This window comes from Spermophilus citellus, assembly GCF_964194105.1.
Source record: "Spermophilus citellus genome assembly, chromosome: 1".
NCBI lineage: Eukaryota > Metazoa > Chordata > Mammalia > Rodentia > Sciuridae > Spermophilus > Spermophilus citellus.
The window spans coordinates 11950505-11970422 of record NC_138182.1 but is presented as its reverse complement, the minus strand read 5'-3'; the positions used below and the strand labels follow the sequence as shown (position 1 = coordinate 11970422).

At 35.8% G+C, this 19918-nt stretch overlaps 1 protein-coding gene across 2 annotated transcripts in view; it reads left to right on the top strand.

Annotated features, from left to right (window-relative positions):
• TM9SF2 (transmembrane 9 superfamily member 2) overlaps window positions 1–19918 on the top strand; it is a 59730-nt gene that overhangs the window by 29246 nt on the left and 10566 nt on the right. For both annotated transcript variants that reach the window (XM_081276174.1, XM_081276175.1), the window contains exons 6-13: window positions 1257–1381; window positions 2792–2903; window positions 4000–4079; window positions 5107–5215; window positions 11346–11478; window positions 14102–14221; window positions 16758–16815; window positions 18111–18270. In XM_081276174.1, coding sequence (XP_081132300.1) covers window positions 1257–1381; window positions 2792–2903; window positions 4000–4079; window positions 5107–5215; window positions 11346–11478; window positions 14102–14221; window positions 16758–16815; window positions 18111–18270 — 897 coding nt within the window. The remainder of the gene's footprint in view (window positions 1–1256; window positions 1382–2791; window positions 2904–3999; window positions 4080–5106; window positions 5216–11345; window positions 11479–14101; window positions 14222–16757; window positions 16816–18110; window positions 18271–19918) is intronic.

The window sequence follows — 19918 nt, the reverse complement described above, 5'->3', positions numbered from 1 at the left end:
AGCCAGATTAAAACATGTAAATTTAACTCCAAAATTAAAATAATTTAGATTTGAGCTGGGGTTGTAGCTCAGTGGTAGAGCACTTGCCTTGCATGCGTGAGGCCCTGGGTTCGATCCTCAGCACCACATAAAAGTAAATAATAAATATATTGTGTCCATCTACAACTAAAAAAAATAATAAGAAATAATAATTTAGACTCACTTTAACATTTACTGAATGTGTCTTTTGTATACTAAAGGCTATGCTAAACTTTTGTTCTCTTAATATTTAGATTCATAAATTTATACATAAGAAAACAGTGGTAGGTCGGGGGTTGTGGCTCAGTGGCAGAGCGCGTGCCTCGCACATGTGAGGTGCTGGGTTCGATCCTCAGCACTACATAAATATAAATAAAATAAAAATATTGTGTCCATCTACAGCTAAAAAAAATTATAAAAAAAAACAAAGAAAGAAAATAGAGTGCTAAAAAGGCCCCATTATGTGTTCATAGGCTTTATATTGCAAGTTGATAGTACACTTGCTTTAAAGTCTTGACCTGTCTTTGAGGCCATTCTTTTATAATTAAAAATGGATTAATAGGGGCTGGTAGGATAGCTTAGTGATGGAGTACTTACCTAGCATGTGTGAGCCCCTGAGTTTGATCCCCAATACAGTAAAAACAAAACAGAAAAATAAAATGGATTAATAGAATGGAGACATTAATTTAGAAGGTAATTAAAATTATTGGGAATGTATATTAGAATTTTGTGTAATCACGACAAACTAATTTACTATTTTATTATAATCTGATAAAAGTTAGTGTGAGCTAACTCGGTCATAAAACTGGTTTTGTTAATGCTTTTGTGAGAATTAATCAGAAATACTTGAATAAGGTAGATTATTATTTAATCCAAAGTTACAGACTTTTAGGGAAGAAAAGTGTTTAAATATGTAAGATTTAGCATGGCTGTAATATTTTAAAATTTATTTGGTTATTATAAGTGAAAAGTTGGAAAATATTAGATTTGTGTTCTTTTGAACCAGGTATTTATTAAATTTTATGCAAATAGTAAAACTTTAGAAAGCATAATTTGTACTTCCCCTAGTTAATTTTTGGCTTATAAAGATTTTAAACTTAAAATGTAAACATTTTTAAAGGGGAAGATTTAAAATTCTAAACTTTAAAATTTCCTTCTTGTCGTCTATTTTAAAGATTTATGTTTTGATTCTTCCTGTAGCCAATTTTCTGCCTTTAACTTTATGTTCTGTTTTATAGTCAGAATTCCATGAAAGAGATACATTTTACATTTTCAACCATGTTGACATCAAAATATACTATCATGTTGTTGAAACTGGTTCCATGGGAGCAAGATTAGTAGCTGCTAAACTTGAACCAAAAAGGTAACTATACAAATAGACAAAGAGTAAAAAACACAAGTGAAATTCAGGTCCAAAGAACAAGTATTTGAGACCCAATTAACTTATTCCATAATCATTATTCTGGCATTCCAGGATTGTGACTAAAACTCCCTTTAGCATAGTTTGTTACTAAGTTCTTCAGAGAAACTCTAGTTCTCATTTTTCTTTATAGTAAGTGGTCAGGCCAAGGTGCCTTTCTGTTTTGTTTTGCAGCTTGGGAAGTTTTTTGTTGTTGTTTGTTTTATTTTATTATTATTATTAATTTTTTTTTTTTTTTTTTTTGTAATTGTAGATAGACAGAATGACTTTATTTTATTTATTTATTTTTCTGTGGTGCTGAGGATCAAACCTAGTGCCTCACGCATTCTAGGCAAGCGCTCTGCCACTGAGCTGCAGCCCCAGACCAGCCTGGGAGGTTTTTTTTTTTTTTTTTTTTTTTTTTTTTTTTTTTTTTAAGAGAGTGAGAGAGGAGAGAGGAGAGAGAGTGAGAGAGAGAGAATTTTTAATATTTATTTTTTAGTTCTCGGCGGACACAACATCTTTGTTGGTATGTGGTGCTGAGGATCGAACCCGGGCCGCACGCATGCCAGGCGAGCGCGCTGCTGCTTGAGCCACATCCCCAGCCCCAGCCTGGGAGTTTTGACGCAGTTGGTTTGCCAGTGTGTAGTGGAGAACATGAGTGGTTGGCACAGTGCTCCATTTTGAGTGGACGGAGAACTGCCTCCACATCATGTGACTTTCCTTGGGAGCTGAGTGGTGCTGCTGTTTCCAAAGTTTTCATGCAGTGTTAAGATACCAGCATGGGAAGAGCTATGGAAAGAGCACCTCTTCAAATTTCAGAGGTGTTAGCATGAAAATATGTATTTGATTTTTTTTTCATGATTTTTTTTTTTTTTTTTTTTAGCAAGTGAATTAGCCATCTTCTCTCATCACTAGTGGTAAAGAAATGCAAACCATAATAAGGTGGCTGTGCATTTAAACCCCATGGGTGGGTTGTTTGTTTTATTTTTCAAGTTTATTTAGCTGGGTACAATGGCACACATCTGCAGTCCCAGCACTTGGAAGTCAAGAAGGATCATAAGAGTCCAGGAGTTTTTTGACCATTTTGGGCAAACAATATAGAGAAATCCTGCCTGGGGGAAAAAAAAGATTACTTAACGCTCTTAAAGTGTAGTGTTTTTAGAAGTTTTTTTATAACTGGAGTAATGATTTTGTACACACAATTTAGCCCATTATTTACATGAAGTAAACACTATTAAATATGACATGAATAATTTCATCTTGGAGTATTAGCAGTGTTGCAAAATATGGTACAGAATTTCTAACCTTTATTTTATCCCATTTTTTAAACTGTACTTTATCAGCATCTCACCAAAATGTTTCTTCCCACAGCTTCAAACATACCCATATAGATAAACCAGACTGCTCTGGACCCCCCATGGATATAAGTAACAAGGCCTCTGGGGAGATCAAAATTGCCTATACTTACTCTGTTAGTTTCCAGGTGAGTTTGTTTTTATCTTTGGTATAACTGAGAAATTGATTTTAAATTTGTACTACTTAAACTAATTAAAAATACTAATGATTAAGCTTGCCAAATAGTTAAACTATTAATGAGCTGATTTTTAGAATAGTTTTTCAGTACACCTGTACCAGCCAACATAATCACTCTTGAAACTAAGTTTCAGTTTAAATGGAAGGGAATAAGAAATTGAAGAATTGAGTCTGACTTGTATTATGCCAAAGAGATGCATACAAGACAAAAAATGGGCTGGGGATGTGGCTCAATGGTTAAGTGCCCCTGAGTTCAATCCCTAGTACCAAAAAAAGGATACAAAATAGGCATAGAAAATAGAGTGAAAATGTCAAAGACATATGCCAGAAACATTTGGGGAAACAATACCATTTTCAAAATCAGGACTTGAGTATGGACTTAAGAGTTTCCTGTTGCTAGATTTTCTTAGGAAATTGAAGGAAGTATTTTTATCAGTGAATATGGTTCTAAAGAGTGTAACAGTTTACTGTGAAAAATTTAGACAGTATTCCCCTCTGTATTAAAAAAAAAAATGATTTTGGCAGTCTAATGTAGTTGTGACATTTAATGTCCCCATGTAGTGTTTAATTTTGCAAATCCAGCACAGTAAACAGTATATTTTTCTAGATATTAGGAGCTCAGTGCCAGATGCTCAGTGTACCTAGGTTATGATTTTATGGTCTGGTTAGCTGTCCCATAGGGCCAGAGTAAAGAATAAGTTATTCCATTCAATTATTTCTGAAGAAATTAAACATAGTTCCAAATTTGACATAGAAAATAAACCTTTACCAGCTGTATTTTAAAACAAGACTTTTAAGAACACAAGTTTGTAGGTATTGCTAGAAATTCATAAGTTTTTTTTTTGTTTTATTTTGTCTTTGTTTTTTCATTTACTGCTTAATCTTATCCAGATTCCCACTCTATAACTCCCTGAATCCACAACTAATCCTAGTTATGATCATTAGAAATTGCAGGTGTTGACTGAATGGAAGGAAGGGCAGGCTCTGGAAGGGAGTTTTGGGATTATTGATGTGCTTTGACAGCAGTTTTTTCCTTCCACCTCCAGGAAGATAAAAACATCAGATGGGCATCTAGATGGGACTACATTCTGGAGTCTATGCCTCATACCCACATACAGTGGTTTAGGTAAGAGTACAGTCTGCTTTTGGCTGTCTACTTATTCTGCCCTCTTTCCCTTTGAACTTCTCACATACTCTCTCATCCTCTAATGCGTTCAGAAGTTTGGACTCGGGTTCAGATTCTGGCTTCAAGTAATGAGTTGTTTGTCAGGGCAGTCTGTTTCTCAAGAGTTTACCTCTTTGTCTAGAAATACCAAGCTCCTGGGATCATTTGATGATTAAAGGAGGTAATGGCACAGAGCATCTGAGGACATTATTGGGACCCAAAAGTGTGCAATAAATAGAAGTTGCTGCTATTGTTGCAGCTTTTATTATTCTTTCCAGAACATGACTCAGATCTTACCAAAAGCCTGTTCATAGGTGCCATCACTCTCCATTTCCTGATTTGCTGGTTAATCTTTTTGATGCTCACTAATCTATTGAGTAAATTTGTTCTTCAGTAAATTTATTGAGGATCCAGGCCAGTCCTTTGTTGTTTCCTTGTATATGATGCAAAGATTTAGGCATAATAGTTATTTAATAATGTTGATCATGGATTTAATAAAAAAAAAAAAAAAAGGTCTAATTCTAAACAGACTCTAAAACTATAGGGACCAGGAATATCCCTCTGTAGTAGAGCTCTTGCCTAGTATGTACAAGTCTGTGGGTTCCATCCCCAGTACTGCAAAAACAAAACCAGAAACTCTATTAGGATAAATATATAAAGCTATATGTCCATTAGAAGGAAACATAGAACACATTTCATTGGATTTGTTGAATTTCAGGTATTTTAACTTTGATTTTAAAATATTTTATTTTAGTTATAGATGAACACAATACCTTTATTTTATTTATTTATTTTTATGTGGTGCTACGGATCAAACCCAGAGCCTCACATGTGCTAGGCAAGCGCTCTACCACTGAGCCACAACCACAGGTCTTAACTTTGATTTTTATTCATTCTGTTTTAATGTTACTCAATAAACAGTTAAAAACTGTTTAAATTCTTCTGTAGACAAAGCTACAGATTAATTGTGATGTTCTTATTTTTACAGCATAATGAATTCCCTGGTCATTGTTCTTTTCTTATCTGGAATGGTAGCTATGATTATGTTACGGACACTGCATAAAGATATTGCCAGATATAATCAGATGGATTCTACGGTGAGTGGGAATATTTTATCTAGTCTTTGGTCTGTCAAAAACAATCTTTAGGGCTGAGGTTGTGGCTCAGCGGTAGAGCACTCGCCTAGCACATTCGAGGCCCTGGATTCAATTCTCAGCACCATATAAAAATAAATAAATAAAGGTATTGTGTCCAACTAAAAAATAAATATTAAAAAAAATCTTTATTATTCCTTTAGAAAAAGTTGAAAGAATAGCTTTAAAAACTTCAAAACATTCTTCCCAACAATTATCTTGAATTCATATTTTTAAATAGGAAAGTGATACTTGAGAATAATCCCAGTGACTGGGGAGGCTGCGGCAGGAAGATTGCAAGTTTGAGACAGGTCTTAGCAACTTAGCAAGACTTTGTTAAGGCTAAAAATAAAATATAAAAAAAAAAAAAAAATTTAAAAGGCTGGGGATGTAGCTTAGTGGTCAAATCCCCAGTACCAAAAAAAAAAAGGAAAAAGATATCCTCTAGAAGTTTAGTAATCATAGCATTCAGAGCTAACTATTCATAGCCTCACCTGTTTCAGTAGGTCACCTTCTCTTACCATGTGCCATTAGCTCTGTCAGCTTCACTGTCCCTACTATACGCTGTTGAATGCTATAATTCCCAGACTATTTTACTTAAATTTTTAATTGAATTTTTGTCCTTTCAGCCTTTTGGTATATTCAACTTAATTTCAATGTCCCAGGCTTATGTATTCTCAAACACTTTAAAGTTGCATAATGTTATACATTTTGTAATTTTGTTTTTATTTCATGGCAATACAGTAACAATTATTTTTTGTATGAATCACAGTAATTTGTAATGAATGCAGAAATATTCCAAGTTTTCGTTGTTTTCTATTCCCCAGTTTCCCTGTCCTTAGCCCCCAAACCTTTCTATTCTTTTATGATTGGGAAAAGAACATTAATATTTTAGCATTTTACTCTTTGTTTCTTTTTTATGACTTTTATTGATTATAAGTCTTAGTAGACTTTTTAAAAATAATTTCAAAATATTCATAATCAGCTATTCCAAGTCATCTTTACTTGTAGAGTTGCTGTGTGGAGTACAGGCCCGTGATGGTTTGCTTCTTTTCCCTCCTGCTTTCATTCTTGTTGTACCTCCAGTCTCTTAACTGCACCTGAGAGCAGGTGCCCTCAAACACAAGTCAGATTGTTTTATTCCCAAGCTTGGCCTTCCAGGGACTTCCCACCTGTCAGGCTCTGTGTTTCCTTTCAGTGCTGCCATCAGCCATTCTGGCCACCTTGCATCATCAGCAGCATAGGCATACGCCCACATCAGGGCCTTCACTTGCTGCAGTCTCTGTTTTGTGTATCCTCTTGCCTTCTTCAGCTGTCCGCAGAAAAGTGGTCTCCCCAGTGAGACCTTTCTGACCATCCCATTTGAGACAGCCTCATCTCCCACACACAGCCATATTCCCTGATTTTCCTCTGTAGTGCTTATTACCCTCTGAAGTACTATTACTGTGCTTATTGTTATTTCCAGTGAGAATACATACTCATGAGAATAGGGATTTTTCTATTACTTACACTCTGGTGTTTAAACAGTACTGAACAGAACATTGTTATGCAATAAAAATTTGCTTAATGAGTAAGTTAGGCCTTGACATACCAGACTTATTGCTGCATTGCTCAGGTTATGATGAGTAGCAACCAAAAGACTTCCCTTATTCTCCCCTAATGCTCCAAAAGAGTGGACCTGAACCAGAGCAGGATATAGAATGCAAGTATGTGGGGGCAAGGTTCCTTGGATGATGCTTGCCTCCCCCCTCAGCCAGTTGGAAGTCTAACTCATGAGTGTGTGGTGAGGAGCTGAGTCTTCTGGAGTAAATTTGGATTCTCAAGGGGCATCAGAATTAAAATGGTTCTGTGTTTGTGAGTGCCTCTGATTGTTGGCAGAATCAAGTAGAAATCCTCTGAAAGAAAGACTCTCCAAGTTAGGTTTGTAGAATTTCTCATTTAACATCAGTAAAATATGAGCTCTTATTTAGAAATTCACAAAAATTTATAATAAACAGTAGAGCTAGATTCCGTAAGATTTTGGGTACTGGAACTATTAATTACAGAGTTAAAATATACAAAAAAGTAATAGCTAAGAATTTTCCAGAACAGATAAGACAAAAATCCATAGATAGAAGAAATACAGGGTATAGAGGGTAGAAAAAATGAAAAGAAATTTGTTCTTAGTTGTGGCAAAAGCATAGGATACTACAGAAGGGAGAAGATCTTTGAATCAGCCAGAGGGAAAAAGATACCATCTGCAGTGAAGACAGGGAGACTCACAGTGGAGACTCAGAACAGATGTGTGAGCAGGGGAAATGAACTGTTCACAGAGTCATGCACCAGAGCAGCTTGTTGAGGAATGAGGCTGAAATACCTTTCCCAGATGAACAAAAGCAGTTAACTACAGACCGACCTACACAAAAGGGTTTTTGTACAAATACTTTAGCAGAAAATAAGTAAATAAATGAAACCAATACAAAAAGAGATTTAGAAGGATTGGCGAACAAAGAAATTCCAAGTAAACACTTTTCTGTATATAATAATAATAATAATGTCTAAATTCAGATTTAAACAAGGTGTATAAACAGGGCCAAAACAGATTTTTGGCAAGTGGTATTGGAATAAAGTAAAAAAATTAAAAATAACAACTTTATTCATTAGGTTAAAATAACTAATGCTTTAAATAAAAATGAATTTATAACATTAGAAGAACACATGGAAAGGTATGTTTAAGTCTCGGAGATAGGTAGAATTTTATAAAACATGACACAGAGCCAAAAGCCTATAAAAGAAATGATTCCTCTGTGATTACTTAATTTAAAAAAAAAACCCACAAATAGCCAAAAAAAAAAAAAAATGCCATAAAATAAAAAACACAAATGTCAAGTAGGGGAAAAATATTTTAAATACCTAACGCAGGTAAGTCCTCAATAAGTAAAGAAACCCTAAAAATCATTGAGAAAACAATCAGCACCACAATAAAAAACCTGGGCAAGGTGTGTCTCAAGCAGTAGCGCGCTCGCCTGACATGCGTGCGGCCCCGGGTTCAATCCTCAGCACCACATACAAACAAAGATGTTGTGTCCTCCGAAAACTAAAATAAATATTAAAAATTCTCTCTTTTAAAAAAAATAATAGTAAGTGATTCTTAAGTCACTTAATTAAAAGTGCAACACAATATTATTTGTTCACCTCACTTAGTACATTGGCAGAAATTAAAATGTTTATTATGATCCTGTGTTGAGTGATTGAGGGAAGGAGCACTTTGGTATATAGTGTGTGAGAATGTAAAGTGGTATAATCTAGGAAGGCTTTTTGGAGATAACCAGTCCTACTTAATGATTTGGTTTGACCCAACGATTTTACTTTTTCAAATTAATCTGGATGCATAGGATTTTGTATTTTTATTTTAAAATAATAACGTTGTTATTATTTATAAATAGCAGAAGGTTATAAACAACCCAAGTACCATCAACAGGGGAATGGTTGTATGAATTATGAACTATCTATATAAGAGAATACTGTATAAGCATTAAAAAGAATGGGATAGGGGGCTGGGGTGATAGCTCAGCATTTGAGTGCTTGCCTAGCACATGTGAGGCCCTAGGTTCGATCCTCAGTACCACATACAAATGAATAAATAGAATAAAGGTATTTAAAAAAATTCCTTAAAAAAAAAAAAGAATGGGTTAGGACTGGGAATGAAGATCGGTGGATGTTGCCAAGCTTGTATGAAGTCTCAGATTCAATTCCCAGTACATAAAAAAAGAAAGTGTCTGTGGGGAGGAATAGCTGTATAAACAAATAATAGAAGGAATCTTTAAGATGTTATTAGACTAGAAAAGCTTAGTATGAAATATGCATGTGATGTGCTATCTTTTGGGTTATCAGTGAGAAAATGTATTCATGCATTTGCTTACATGCATTAATGTAGACTGTCTCTGCAATGATAACAAGAAGCCAGTCACGTACAAGAAGCCAGTCACGTAGAATTGGCCCAGAAAAGGCTTTAACTTTCTGGCAAAGCCCTAGGTTTTTTCAGTGTCTGTTCCACTGAAGGTAATCAGAAATGATCTCTTAAGGCTGGGAGTGGTGGTGCACACCTGTAATCCTGTGGCTCAGGAAGCTGAAGCAAGGGGATCATGAGTTCAAAGCCAGCCTCAGCAATAGTGAGGCACTAAGCAACTTGGTGAGACCCTATTTCTAAAAAAAATAAAAAATAGGACTGGGGATGTGGCTCACTGGTTGAGTGCCCCGGCACCCCCTACACAAAAAAAGAAATGGACCCTTGTCTAACATTACCCCATCTAAAAGAAGAGTTACATATACTTTTCTCCTACTTTTTAAACATTCACAAAAGCAAAGAGATCAGTATTCCCATCATCCAATAATTATCAACTCATGTTCAGTCTTGTTCATTTGTAGAATCCTACCAATACCCTCCCCCAATTTTTTTTCTTTTTTAAATTTATTCCCCCTGCCCCCACTTTTTTAAAAGTATTTTTTTAGTTGTAGATGGGCATGATACCTTTATTAATTTATTTACTTTTTATATGGTGCTGAGGATCGAACCCAGTACCTCACACATGCCAGGCAAGCGCTCTACCAGTGAGCCACAACCCCAGCCCTCCCCCAGTTTTTTAAAATCCTTCAAATTTGTGATGTTCCTACCTTAGCCTCCCTAGTAGCTAGGATTTCAGGCATGCACTACTGAATTCAGCATAAGATAGAAGTTCAAATGGGAATTCGTGAGAGGGACACAGATACCCTAGAGAGAATGTTGGAGAAAAAGATGAAGAATTGAGCAGGGGCCAGATTTTGAAGGATTTGTAAGTTGTATAGTCTGAAGGTCATTAAGAAGCTGTTGAGGACTGGGGTTGTGGCTCAGCGGTAGAGCACTTGTCTAGCATGTGCAAGACCCTGGGTTCGATCCTCAGCACCGCATAAAAATAAATAAATAAAATAAAGGTATTGTGTCCAACTACAACTAAAAAATAAAAAATAAATTTAAAAAAGAAGCTGTTGAATTTGAAACAGAAGTGACATGGACAAATTTGTTTTGGGAAAATTTGAATGTTATGTGGAGAATAGTTTGGAGCAGGGCAGAGATCAGACAGGACAGACAGGAGGCTATTACAGAATCCAAGAGGTCAGGGAAGTAGACAGAGTGTTTAGGAAGTAGTTGGAGCTGATTAACTGGTTGAATATTGAAGTGGAGAGTATAGAAGTCAGAGATAGGTCAGTGAATGACCCCAGTTTTCTGGTTGGCTAAGGATCCCTCTGGCTCCTCTATTGAGGATTAACTGAATGGAGACAAGGGCAGAAACAAAACAATTTAGTATAGCCAGGCCATATACCGGTAAGATTTGATAACTTAAGCCACAAGAGAGAGAAGCGGGGGCCATGTGGATATATTTTGGTGGTAGAACTTTAGGATTTGTTAAGAATTGTATGGGAAGTATGATAAAAGGAGACACTCGAGTCACTCCAGATTTTGGAATTTGAGCAGCTGGAAGGATAGTTTTAATTACTGAAAGAGAGACTACAGGAAGAGAAACTTATGGAGGGAGAATCATTTCAGGTGTGGATAATTCTGTTTTAAGATTTCTGTTAAGACACCAGGTAGAGCTGTTGGTAGGATTGTGTGCGTGTGTGTCTGGAGGTCAGCATGCAGTTGGGGCTGGCAGCACAGGCTTATTGGTATGTTTACAACCAAACTTACTGTACTAGTTAGTCAAACAACTGTAGTACAAGGGGACTAATGCCATTTGCTTATTTTGGAGATAAATATGGGTTGAAAAGGATAGAACGTAATCAAAAATTAAGTGAAGTTGAATCACAAAGCTTGATTTAGGGTAGTTAGGTAGGAATCACATATTCTTTATAAAGTTTCTCAATAACTATTTATAGACTTTAATATACAGTGTTCCTTTTAGAAACAAGAAACCATATAAAATTCCACGAGTCAAGCTCTTATCTTCAAAACTGAAATGAAATGTTAACATTTATAAATTTAAAATTTTTTTTAATTAGGGCATATTTAATAGTGAATAAACTATGTAGTCCAGGTGATTCCATATGACATTCTGAACTGATTTTATTCCCTTTTTAGGAGGATGCCCAGGAAGAATTTGGCTGGAAACTGGTTCATGGTGATATATTTCGTCCTCCAAGAAAAGGAATGCTTCTGTCAGTCTTTCTAGGATCTGGGACACAGATTTTAATTATGACTTTTGTGACTTTGTGTAAGTGTTAAGTGAAAATTAAAAAGTAGAAAATATCTTTTCTAAATAGTTATTTAAGTAAAGTTACTAGGCTAGATTGTTCTAGTTCTTTTGACTCTCAAAATCTATGTGCTTGATGCTGGGGTTGTAGCTCAGTGGTAGAGAGCTTGCCTAGTATGTGTGAGGCACTGGGTACCATCCTCAGCACCACATAAAAGTAAATAAACTAAAGGTATTCTGTCCATTTATAACTAAAATATTTTTATAAAAATCTAAGTGCTTTGGCTCTGAGTGCCTTAGGGACAGGTTACCTGTGTTCAAAGGCTAACTCTTAGAAGACTTTTTTTCCTAGTAGTGTTCAGGAAAAGTCTTATGAAATGCATCTCCTCTGTGTACCACTGAACATCTGGAGAAATTGTTAAATTTTTGTCGATTAGAACAGTCTTTTATCTTTCTTTTTTTTTTTTTTTTTTTTAACTAGACTTCCTTTAGAGGTATTAATCAACCACAAAAGGGATTCTGGGGATACATTAATTCCAGGTTCTTAGCTAGGTCTGGTGACACATGCCTGTAATCTCAAAAATTCTAGCAAGAGGATTATAATTTAGCCAGATTCTTAACAACTTAGTGAGACTCTGTCTCAAAAAATAAAAAGAGCTGAGGATGTAGCTCAGTGGCAAAGTGCCCTTGGGTTCAAGCAAAAAAATAAGTAAAATAATTCCAAGTTCTTCCAGTTTACCTAATGAATTGAAGTTTTGAATTTTCTGTGTTTCTTCATATTTTCCTTTATTGATACTTGCTATTGATGAGGAATTATTGCTCTAAGAATTCAAACAGCTGACCTTTTCTTTTTAGTGACATTTGTTCTTATGTGTGATAGCATATTAAGTATGGATTACTATAGTCATTTTCTGTTAGTAAAATTCTTCTAGTTTTTTATAATGGAATTAATAGAAAGGATTGTCACTTCCAAATGGCACTTGAGCAAGTTTGGGAGCCACAGATTCACACTTTCTTGTTCAATTTAAAAAATAGAACATATTTTAAAAATCTACTCACAATTTAAGGAGATGCAGTTTAGATAGGGCTAGAATTTGTAGAAAGCAAAAGAGTGAGGAGGGTAGGTCTGGGTGGCCAGAGGATAGCAAGAAGGTACCAGATGGGCTGGGAATGTGGCTCAAGCAGTAATGCGCTCGCCTGGGATACGCGAGGCGTTGGATTCATCCTCAGCACCACATAAAAATAAAAAATAAAGATGTGTCCACCAAAAACTGAAAAATAAATATTAAAAAAAAAAAGGCACCAGATGCCAGAGAGCCAAGATAGACAGCCAGAACTAACTCTTGGAGGTAAGATTTTGCTTTAAAATTTTATCAGAAGCTGCCTTCTACCACCATACCTTCTGGTCCTTGCTGGGGCAGCTAGGAAGTATGAAGAAGGGAAGTTTCAAAGAGCCCAGAACAAGAAGTAACAGGAATCATTTTTCTTAAGTCCTCTAACACCAACTTTGCTCAAGGACAGTCCATTCTTCAGACCTGGAGTGCCAGGATTTATTTGAAATCCTGGCAGGTCTTTAAAGCTGCCCTGCTCTGCTTCCTCTGGGTACCAGTCAGAAGGTATGTGTACTTTGTCACATATGTGCTTGGGCATGCACATTTTGGGGAAGCAGGATTTTCTTGCTGCTGGGATTAGAAAGCCATTTAAAACTTCTTGACATTATTTTATTGGCCTTGAAATTATGAGTACATCATGACTTCCAAGTTTAGTTTCCAAATCTAAGTTGTATATGAGCTCAATCTGCTAAACCAAAGTTTAAGGGAAAAAAGAAGGAGGGGATGATGGATAAGCAGCATTCAAATTTGCATATTTAAAGCTGGGAATCTATGAATATAAGATTTTTATTTTAATTAGTAGGAAGGGTTATATAGGGAAGAGGAAGCAAAGCTAACAACCAGTAAGGGTAGGGGCCACAGTTTTCCTGAGTAATTTGTTTTCCTTCAGTAATTTGTTTTCAAGAAGTTAATGGTACTACGAAATCTTTTCCTCTTTATTTCGCTCTGATTGTATTCCACTATCTCTTATGTTTCAGTGTTATACATATTCTTTAAATATTTTTTATCCCAGAGGACCTAGTATTTTTTTTTGAGAGAGAGAGAGAGAGAGAATTATAATATTTATTTATTTTTTTAGTTTTTGGCGGACACAACATCTTTGTATGTGATGCTGAGGATCGAACCCGGGCCGCATGCATGCCAGGCGAGCACGCTACCGCTTGAGCCACATCCCCAGCCCAACCTAGTATTTTTAAGTGAAACAAAAGTGGAAATATTTTTATTCATATTAATTTTAAAGACCATATTTGAATCTGAGGAGAGGCGAAAATACTCTGGAGCTTCTGGCAGCCTCCCCTGACCATGGGAAAGATAGGATCTTAAGGAACTTCTGAAGTGGAATTTGACTTCTGTCTGACCATATTAATAGAGTACTTTAAATATTACTAGGGTTTAGTAAAGCTGCATAGTAAGCTAGTATATGTTTTTCCTAAAATGGTATTTGTTTTATTGTTTAAAATGTGAGAGGGTTCTTCTGTCGTTTCACAGCAAAGGAAACAAAGGAATAACAACTTTTATGATTTATTTTTTAGTTTTTGCTTGCCTGGGATTTTTGTCCCCTGCCAACCGAGGAGCACTGATGACATGTGCTGTGGTCTTGTGGGTGTTGCTGGGCACTCCTGCAGGCTATGTTGCTGCCAGATTCTATAAGTGTAAGTAAAAGCCATTGTGTCTGGTTTTCAGATCAGGAATCTAATCTGCCACAGCAAGGGGTCTGAGCCTGACCTTCAGATAGGTGGTGCTCTGTAAACAGTAGGTATCACAGGTGTCCCTCCTTAGGTGAAAGAAGCCTGGTTGGTGATTTCTTTTGTTATGTGAATGACTTTGCCTAGATTTATCTAAGAATGCTTAGATGTTTATGTAATTTTGGATGCTGCTTATCCATCATCCCCCTCCTTTTTTCTCTTAAACTTTGGTTTAGCAGATTGAGCTCATATACAACTTAGATTTGGAAACTAACAAAGGAAGAAAGTAGACAAATGAATATCACTGATTTCTTTATCTTATTTTGTATTTCTGTGTAAGGCTGGGGATTGAACTGAGAGCCTTGAGCATGCTAGGTAAGCGCTGTGTCAAAGAGCTGTATTCCCAGCCCTGAGTGTCATGGATTTCTTAACTAAAATAATGTATCTAGATATACTTTTTCATAAATATAAGAAGTCTTATCGACTTAATGCTTAAATAAGTTTATTTATATTCATTATATTATATTTAAAGTAGTATTTAAAGTAGACAAAGATCTATTTTAGATATCCCAGAAGTAAGTTCTTTTTATAATATCATTAGTTGTGGTCTCGTGTATTCTTGCTTTCAGCAAAGGCCAGCATAAAAAAAGGTCAAGGTAGGGGCTGGGGATACAGCTCAGTTGGTTGAGTGCTTGCCTTTTATGCACAGGGCCCTGGGTTCAGTCTCCAACACCACACACACACACACACACACACACACACACACACACACACAGGTCAAGGCTACAGAGCAATACTAAGATAGGATTGGGTGGCCTTTGGGGTAAAATTGGGGGTTCATAACCCACTTCAATCTAATGTATGAAATATGATATGTCAAGAGCTTTGTAATGTTGTGAACAACCAATAAAAAAAATTAAATTAAATTAAAAAAACAGTGCATTAAAAAAAAAAAAAAAAGAAAGCAGCCTGGCAGGATCAGAGTGTGAGTTGACACTGCATAGGAATGCTGAAGCCCTTATCAGTAGTCTAGTATTTACTGGATCTTTGATAGGAAATAGGTTCTTTGATAGGATCTTTGATAGGAAAAAGATTCAAGGTAAAATATAGTAGGGTTACATAGGTGACCTTAAGGTAAAGTTGGCGAATTACAGCCTCAAGTAGAAATGTAAACCTGACTGCCAGAAACAGTTCTCTCTGAGTAGTAAAGTTCTGTTTATATATGTGTGTTTTAATTTCTGCAGATTTTATCAAGTTTTTTTTTTCTTTCGCCCTTTAGCAAAGAACATAGGATTAGGGTGGTCATATAAATCTGAACACATATGAGATACGATAAGACCCCTACTGCCTTATTTTTTGCCATAACTCCCTTTCTCACAATTTCAGCTGCACTAACTTTCTGCCAGTTTCTCAGCACGCTGTACACCTTCACGCCTGCCTTCCCATCCACACCTCTCTGCTCCCCAGGTGCCCTCCTGCTGATGCTACTCCATCCTTCAGCTCTCCCTACTCAGATGAAGTAGCATGTTAATCAGGCAGAACATTACTGGAAGATGCTGTCTTGTGGCCTCATCAGAAGAAATACTTCATTTTATAGAATTATTTCTAATGTTTAAAACATACTACTTGAATGTCAGAGTTGTTGTAAGCCCAGAAATAATAATTTCACAAATTTGTCAGTAACACTGTGAATTCATATCATATATAGATGATTTATTATATATGAATGTATTTGAAGGTAAATAATTTTATCATATTTTTAGGATAGGTGGTATTTAAACTTCCTTATAAACAATGCTAAAATTTTTTTTAAAAAATCAAAACTATTCTAATTTGAATCAATTTTATCTCTGACTTTTAAACTGGGAGCAGAGGAGTACTTTCTTTTTTCCCTCTACACATTTCAGTGTTTGATTTTTTTTTTTTAAAGAGGAAAAATATTGAAGAAGGGAACAAAGAAAGTTTATAAACAATCTGTCAGAAGACCCTTTTTCTCTTCTCAATCACCTGATCTGACACTCTCACCTCCCCAACCCCTATTAGAAATCACAGTGCTAGAGGAACTCTGAAGAGTCAGAACTGCTGTGGAGAGTTACAGGGGTTGCATGTCATACTGGAAGGTTCCTGGTTTCTGAAAACAAGGATTTCTCCAGTGTTTCCTTTCTGTCCCCATCCCCATTAATTAATACTGACTTAGGATTTAAGGGGGTTGTTTTGTTTTGAGGTTAATTAAAATTTAAAGAAGAACTGATCTGGATGACTTTCCTTTCCTACCAGATTTATTTGATGCTGCAGCAAAAGTCTCTAGAGCAGGATGTCCTATGCCATGCCTCTGGGATCTGGATCATTTGTTAAGGGCCATCATGGCATTTTGGCTGGGATCATTTTCTAAGCATGAGCAGCCAGTGCTGCCTGACAGTTTGGCAATTGTCAGACTTGGGAGTATGGGTATTTGGCTTCTTTTAAAGAAAAGTCTATATACCTCTTTTGTTTTTTTCTATAGCCTTTGGAGGTGAGAAGTGGAAAACAAATGTTTTATTGACATCATTTCTTTGTCCTGGGTAAGTGAGTTTTACAATAATTACTTTTAACATATCCACATGGAAGCATGCTAGACATGGCATCACAAACTAGAAGAACTTAAATAATGCTGGACAACTCATCTGAAGGGAGGAAATGCCTGTTTTTTTGTTTTTGTTTTTTTTTTTAAGAGAGAATTTTTTTAATATTTATTTTTTAGTTTTCAGTGGACACAACATCTTTATTTTTTACTTTTATATGGTGCTGAGGATCAAACCCAGCGCCCCACACATGCCAGGCGAGTTCGATACTGCTTGAGCCACATCCCCAGCCCCCAAATGCCTGTTTTTATATTGCACACACAGAATAAAGTTTTGGTAAGTTAAAATCTAAACCTAACAGGCAGAACTATTGAACAAAAATATACTAGAGTATCTTCATGCCGGGCATGGTGGTGCACACTTGTAATCCCAGCAGCTCCGGAGACTGAGACAGGAGGATCGAGAGTTCAAAGCGAACCTCAGCAACGGTGAGGCGCTGAGAAACTCAGTGAGACCCTGTCTCGAAATAAAATACAAAATAGGTCTGGGGATGTGGCTCAGTGGTTGAATGCCCCTGAATTCAATCTCCAGTACAAAAAAAAAAAAAAAAAAAAAAAGAATATCTTCATCATCTCCAATTAGGGAAGACTGTTCTCTTAAATAAGGAATATAAAGGATAAAGGAAAAGTGTTTAAAAATTATGTAATGCTGGGGATAGTGCAGTGATTATGCACATGCTTATTAGCATATGTGAAGCCCTCAGCACTAAAACAAAACAAAATAAATGACATTGAGTAGTGTAAATAGAACTGATTTATACACTCAGATGTTTAGATTCAGAAAAAGCTGCAGACTGAGAGAGGGGTGTTTAATGAGGGATTAGTAAGTGGAGTATAGAAATAACTGAGTTTGTAAACTACAGGCAACCCAAGTGAAAAATGAGCAGTAAATGTAACTAGCAGGTCACAGAAGGTAAAACCTAAAAGGCCAACAAACCCAGATAGTTGTCTATAGGAAATACAAGTTAAACAGTATTTCAAAGTGTGATGAAAACATGTAAATAGGTAACTTTTGTAAGCTGCTAATAAGGGTCTAAATTAGGCAAAACCAAGGAGAAGAACAATTTTGCAGTTTCTAATAAAACTTTTAATTCACATATCCTATGAATCAACAATTCTGTCTTCTTTGTATACATCCTACAAACACAGAAGTTGCAATATTAATTATATACTATTGTTACTACTTCATTTTGCTTCTAACTCAGGTTCTACCCAGAAGCCTGTTGTGTCTTTCAGGATCGTGTTTGCTGACTTCTTTATAATGAATCTAATCCTCTGGGGAGAAGGATCTTCAGCAGCCATTCCTTTTGGCACACTTGTTGCAATATTGGCCCTTTGGTTCTGCATATCTGTACCTCTGACATTTATTGGTGCATACTTTGGTTTTAAAAAGAATGTAAGTTTTATAGTTGCTGATTTACTCAAGTGATTTTCAGCTGTGGGAATTACCATATGCCACCTTTAAAGAGATCATAAAAATGTCTAAAAGATATATGCATTTATTCTGTGGTATCTGGATTTCATAGAAAATTCTTAAAATACTAATATTAAGAATGGGCCAACCGCTAGGAGGCTGAGGCAGGAGGATCGCGAGTTCAAAGCTAGCCTCAGCAAAAGTGAGGCACTAAGCAACTCATTGAAACCCTGTCTAAATAAAATGTAAAAAAGGGGCTGGGGATGTGGCTTATTAGTTAAGCACCCCTGGGTTTAATCCCCAGTACCAAAAAGAAAAGAATGGGCTAGGGAGGTTTTATGGTATTTCAAAGTTTTTGTTTGTTTGTTTGAGTAAATGGAAACTACTATAGACTAATTGGAAAAGATGCTGATATAAAATAATGAAAACATTGAATTTTTGTTAAATATACTTTTTACCTTTTTTTTTTTTTTTTTTAACCTAAAGGTGTGTGCACTTTTTCCTAAGCAGTAAGTGTTGCTAGTGCACAGTACTTAACTAAGTAAGCAAAGAGTATGGGTTAGGAAGCGAAGCTATAAGAAAAGTGACTCTATGGAGGAATAGACAAACTCTAGATAGGGCAGAGGAGTGGGAGGGAAAGGGAGGAGGCAGGGGGTTAGCAAGGATGGTGGAATATGATAAACATCATTATCCAAAGTACATGTATGAAGACACAAATTAGTGTCAACAAACTTTATATACAACCAGATATGTGAAAAATTGTGCTATATATGTGTAATAAGAATTGTAATGCATTCCGCTGTCATTTATTTTTTTAAAAAATCAATTAAAAAAAAGAAAAGTGACTACAAAGCAAGATTAGAACTTTATTTTGATATATGGCTTTGAAATTTTACATAAATTTTATATGCTTACCTGCAAATATTTGACTTTAAGCAATATTATAGTCAAGGCTTGATCTTTTCTTCTTTCCCTTCCTTCCATTTGCCTGTCTTACTCCTGCTGCCTCCTCCCCCATCCAGGCTAGAAAAAAATAAGATTTTATTCTGTCCCATCATTATCTTTCCTCTACTTCCTGCTTCACTATCCCTGTTGTTCCCCAAAAATATCAAGTCTATAAGATTAAAAGAAAGAACATATGATAGGGAATGAGGATATAAGTCAGTGGTAGAGCATTTGCCTAGCACGCATGAGGCCTTGGGTTCAATCCCCAGCACTGCAAAGAAATAAAGAACATATGATAGTACCCTTTATGAGGGGGTATAGCCAAGACCATCATGGCTTCATAGTCTCTACTGCACCTATCATACAGGTTTTAATAGATTTTTCAATTCTTTGTGATTTAAAATCTATATATCATAAATAGTAAACTGACAATTTGAATTTAATTATGTAGATTAAATAAATACTTAAAATTCTAAAATTATGCTGGTTAAAAGTTTAAAATCATACATATTGAAGAATGATATGAGTATCTGCCCGTCTACAGGTGTGACTACATGTAGAATAATATTTCAATGAAAATATCAAGTTTTGCTAGGCAGGGTCATGCATGCCTATAATCCCAACTACTTGGGAGGCTGAGATAGAAAGATCACAGGTTAGAGGCTAGACTGAACAACTTATTGAG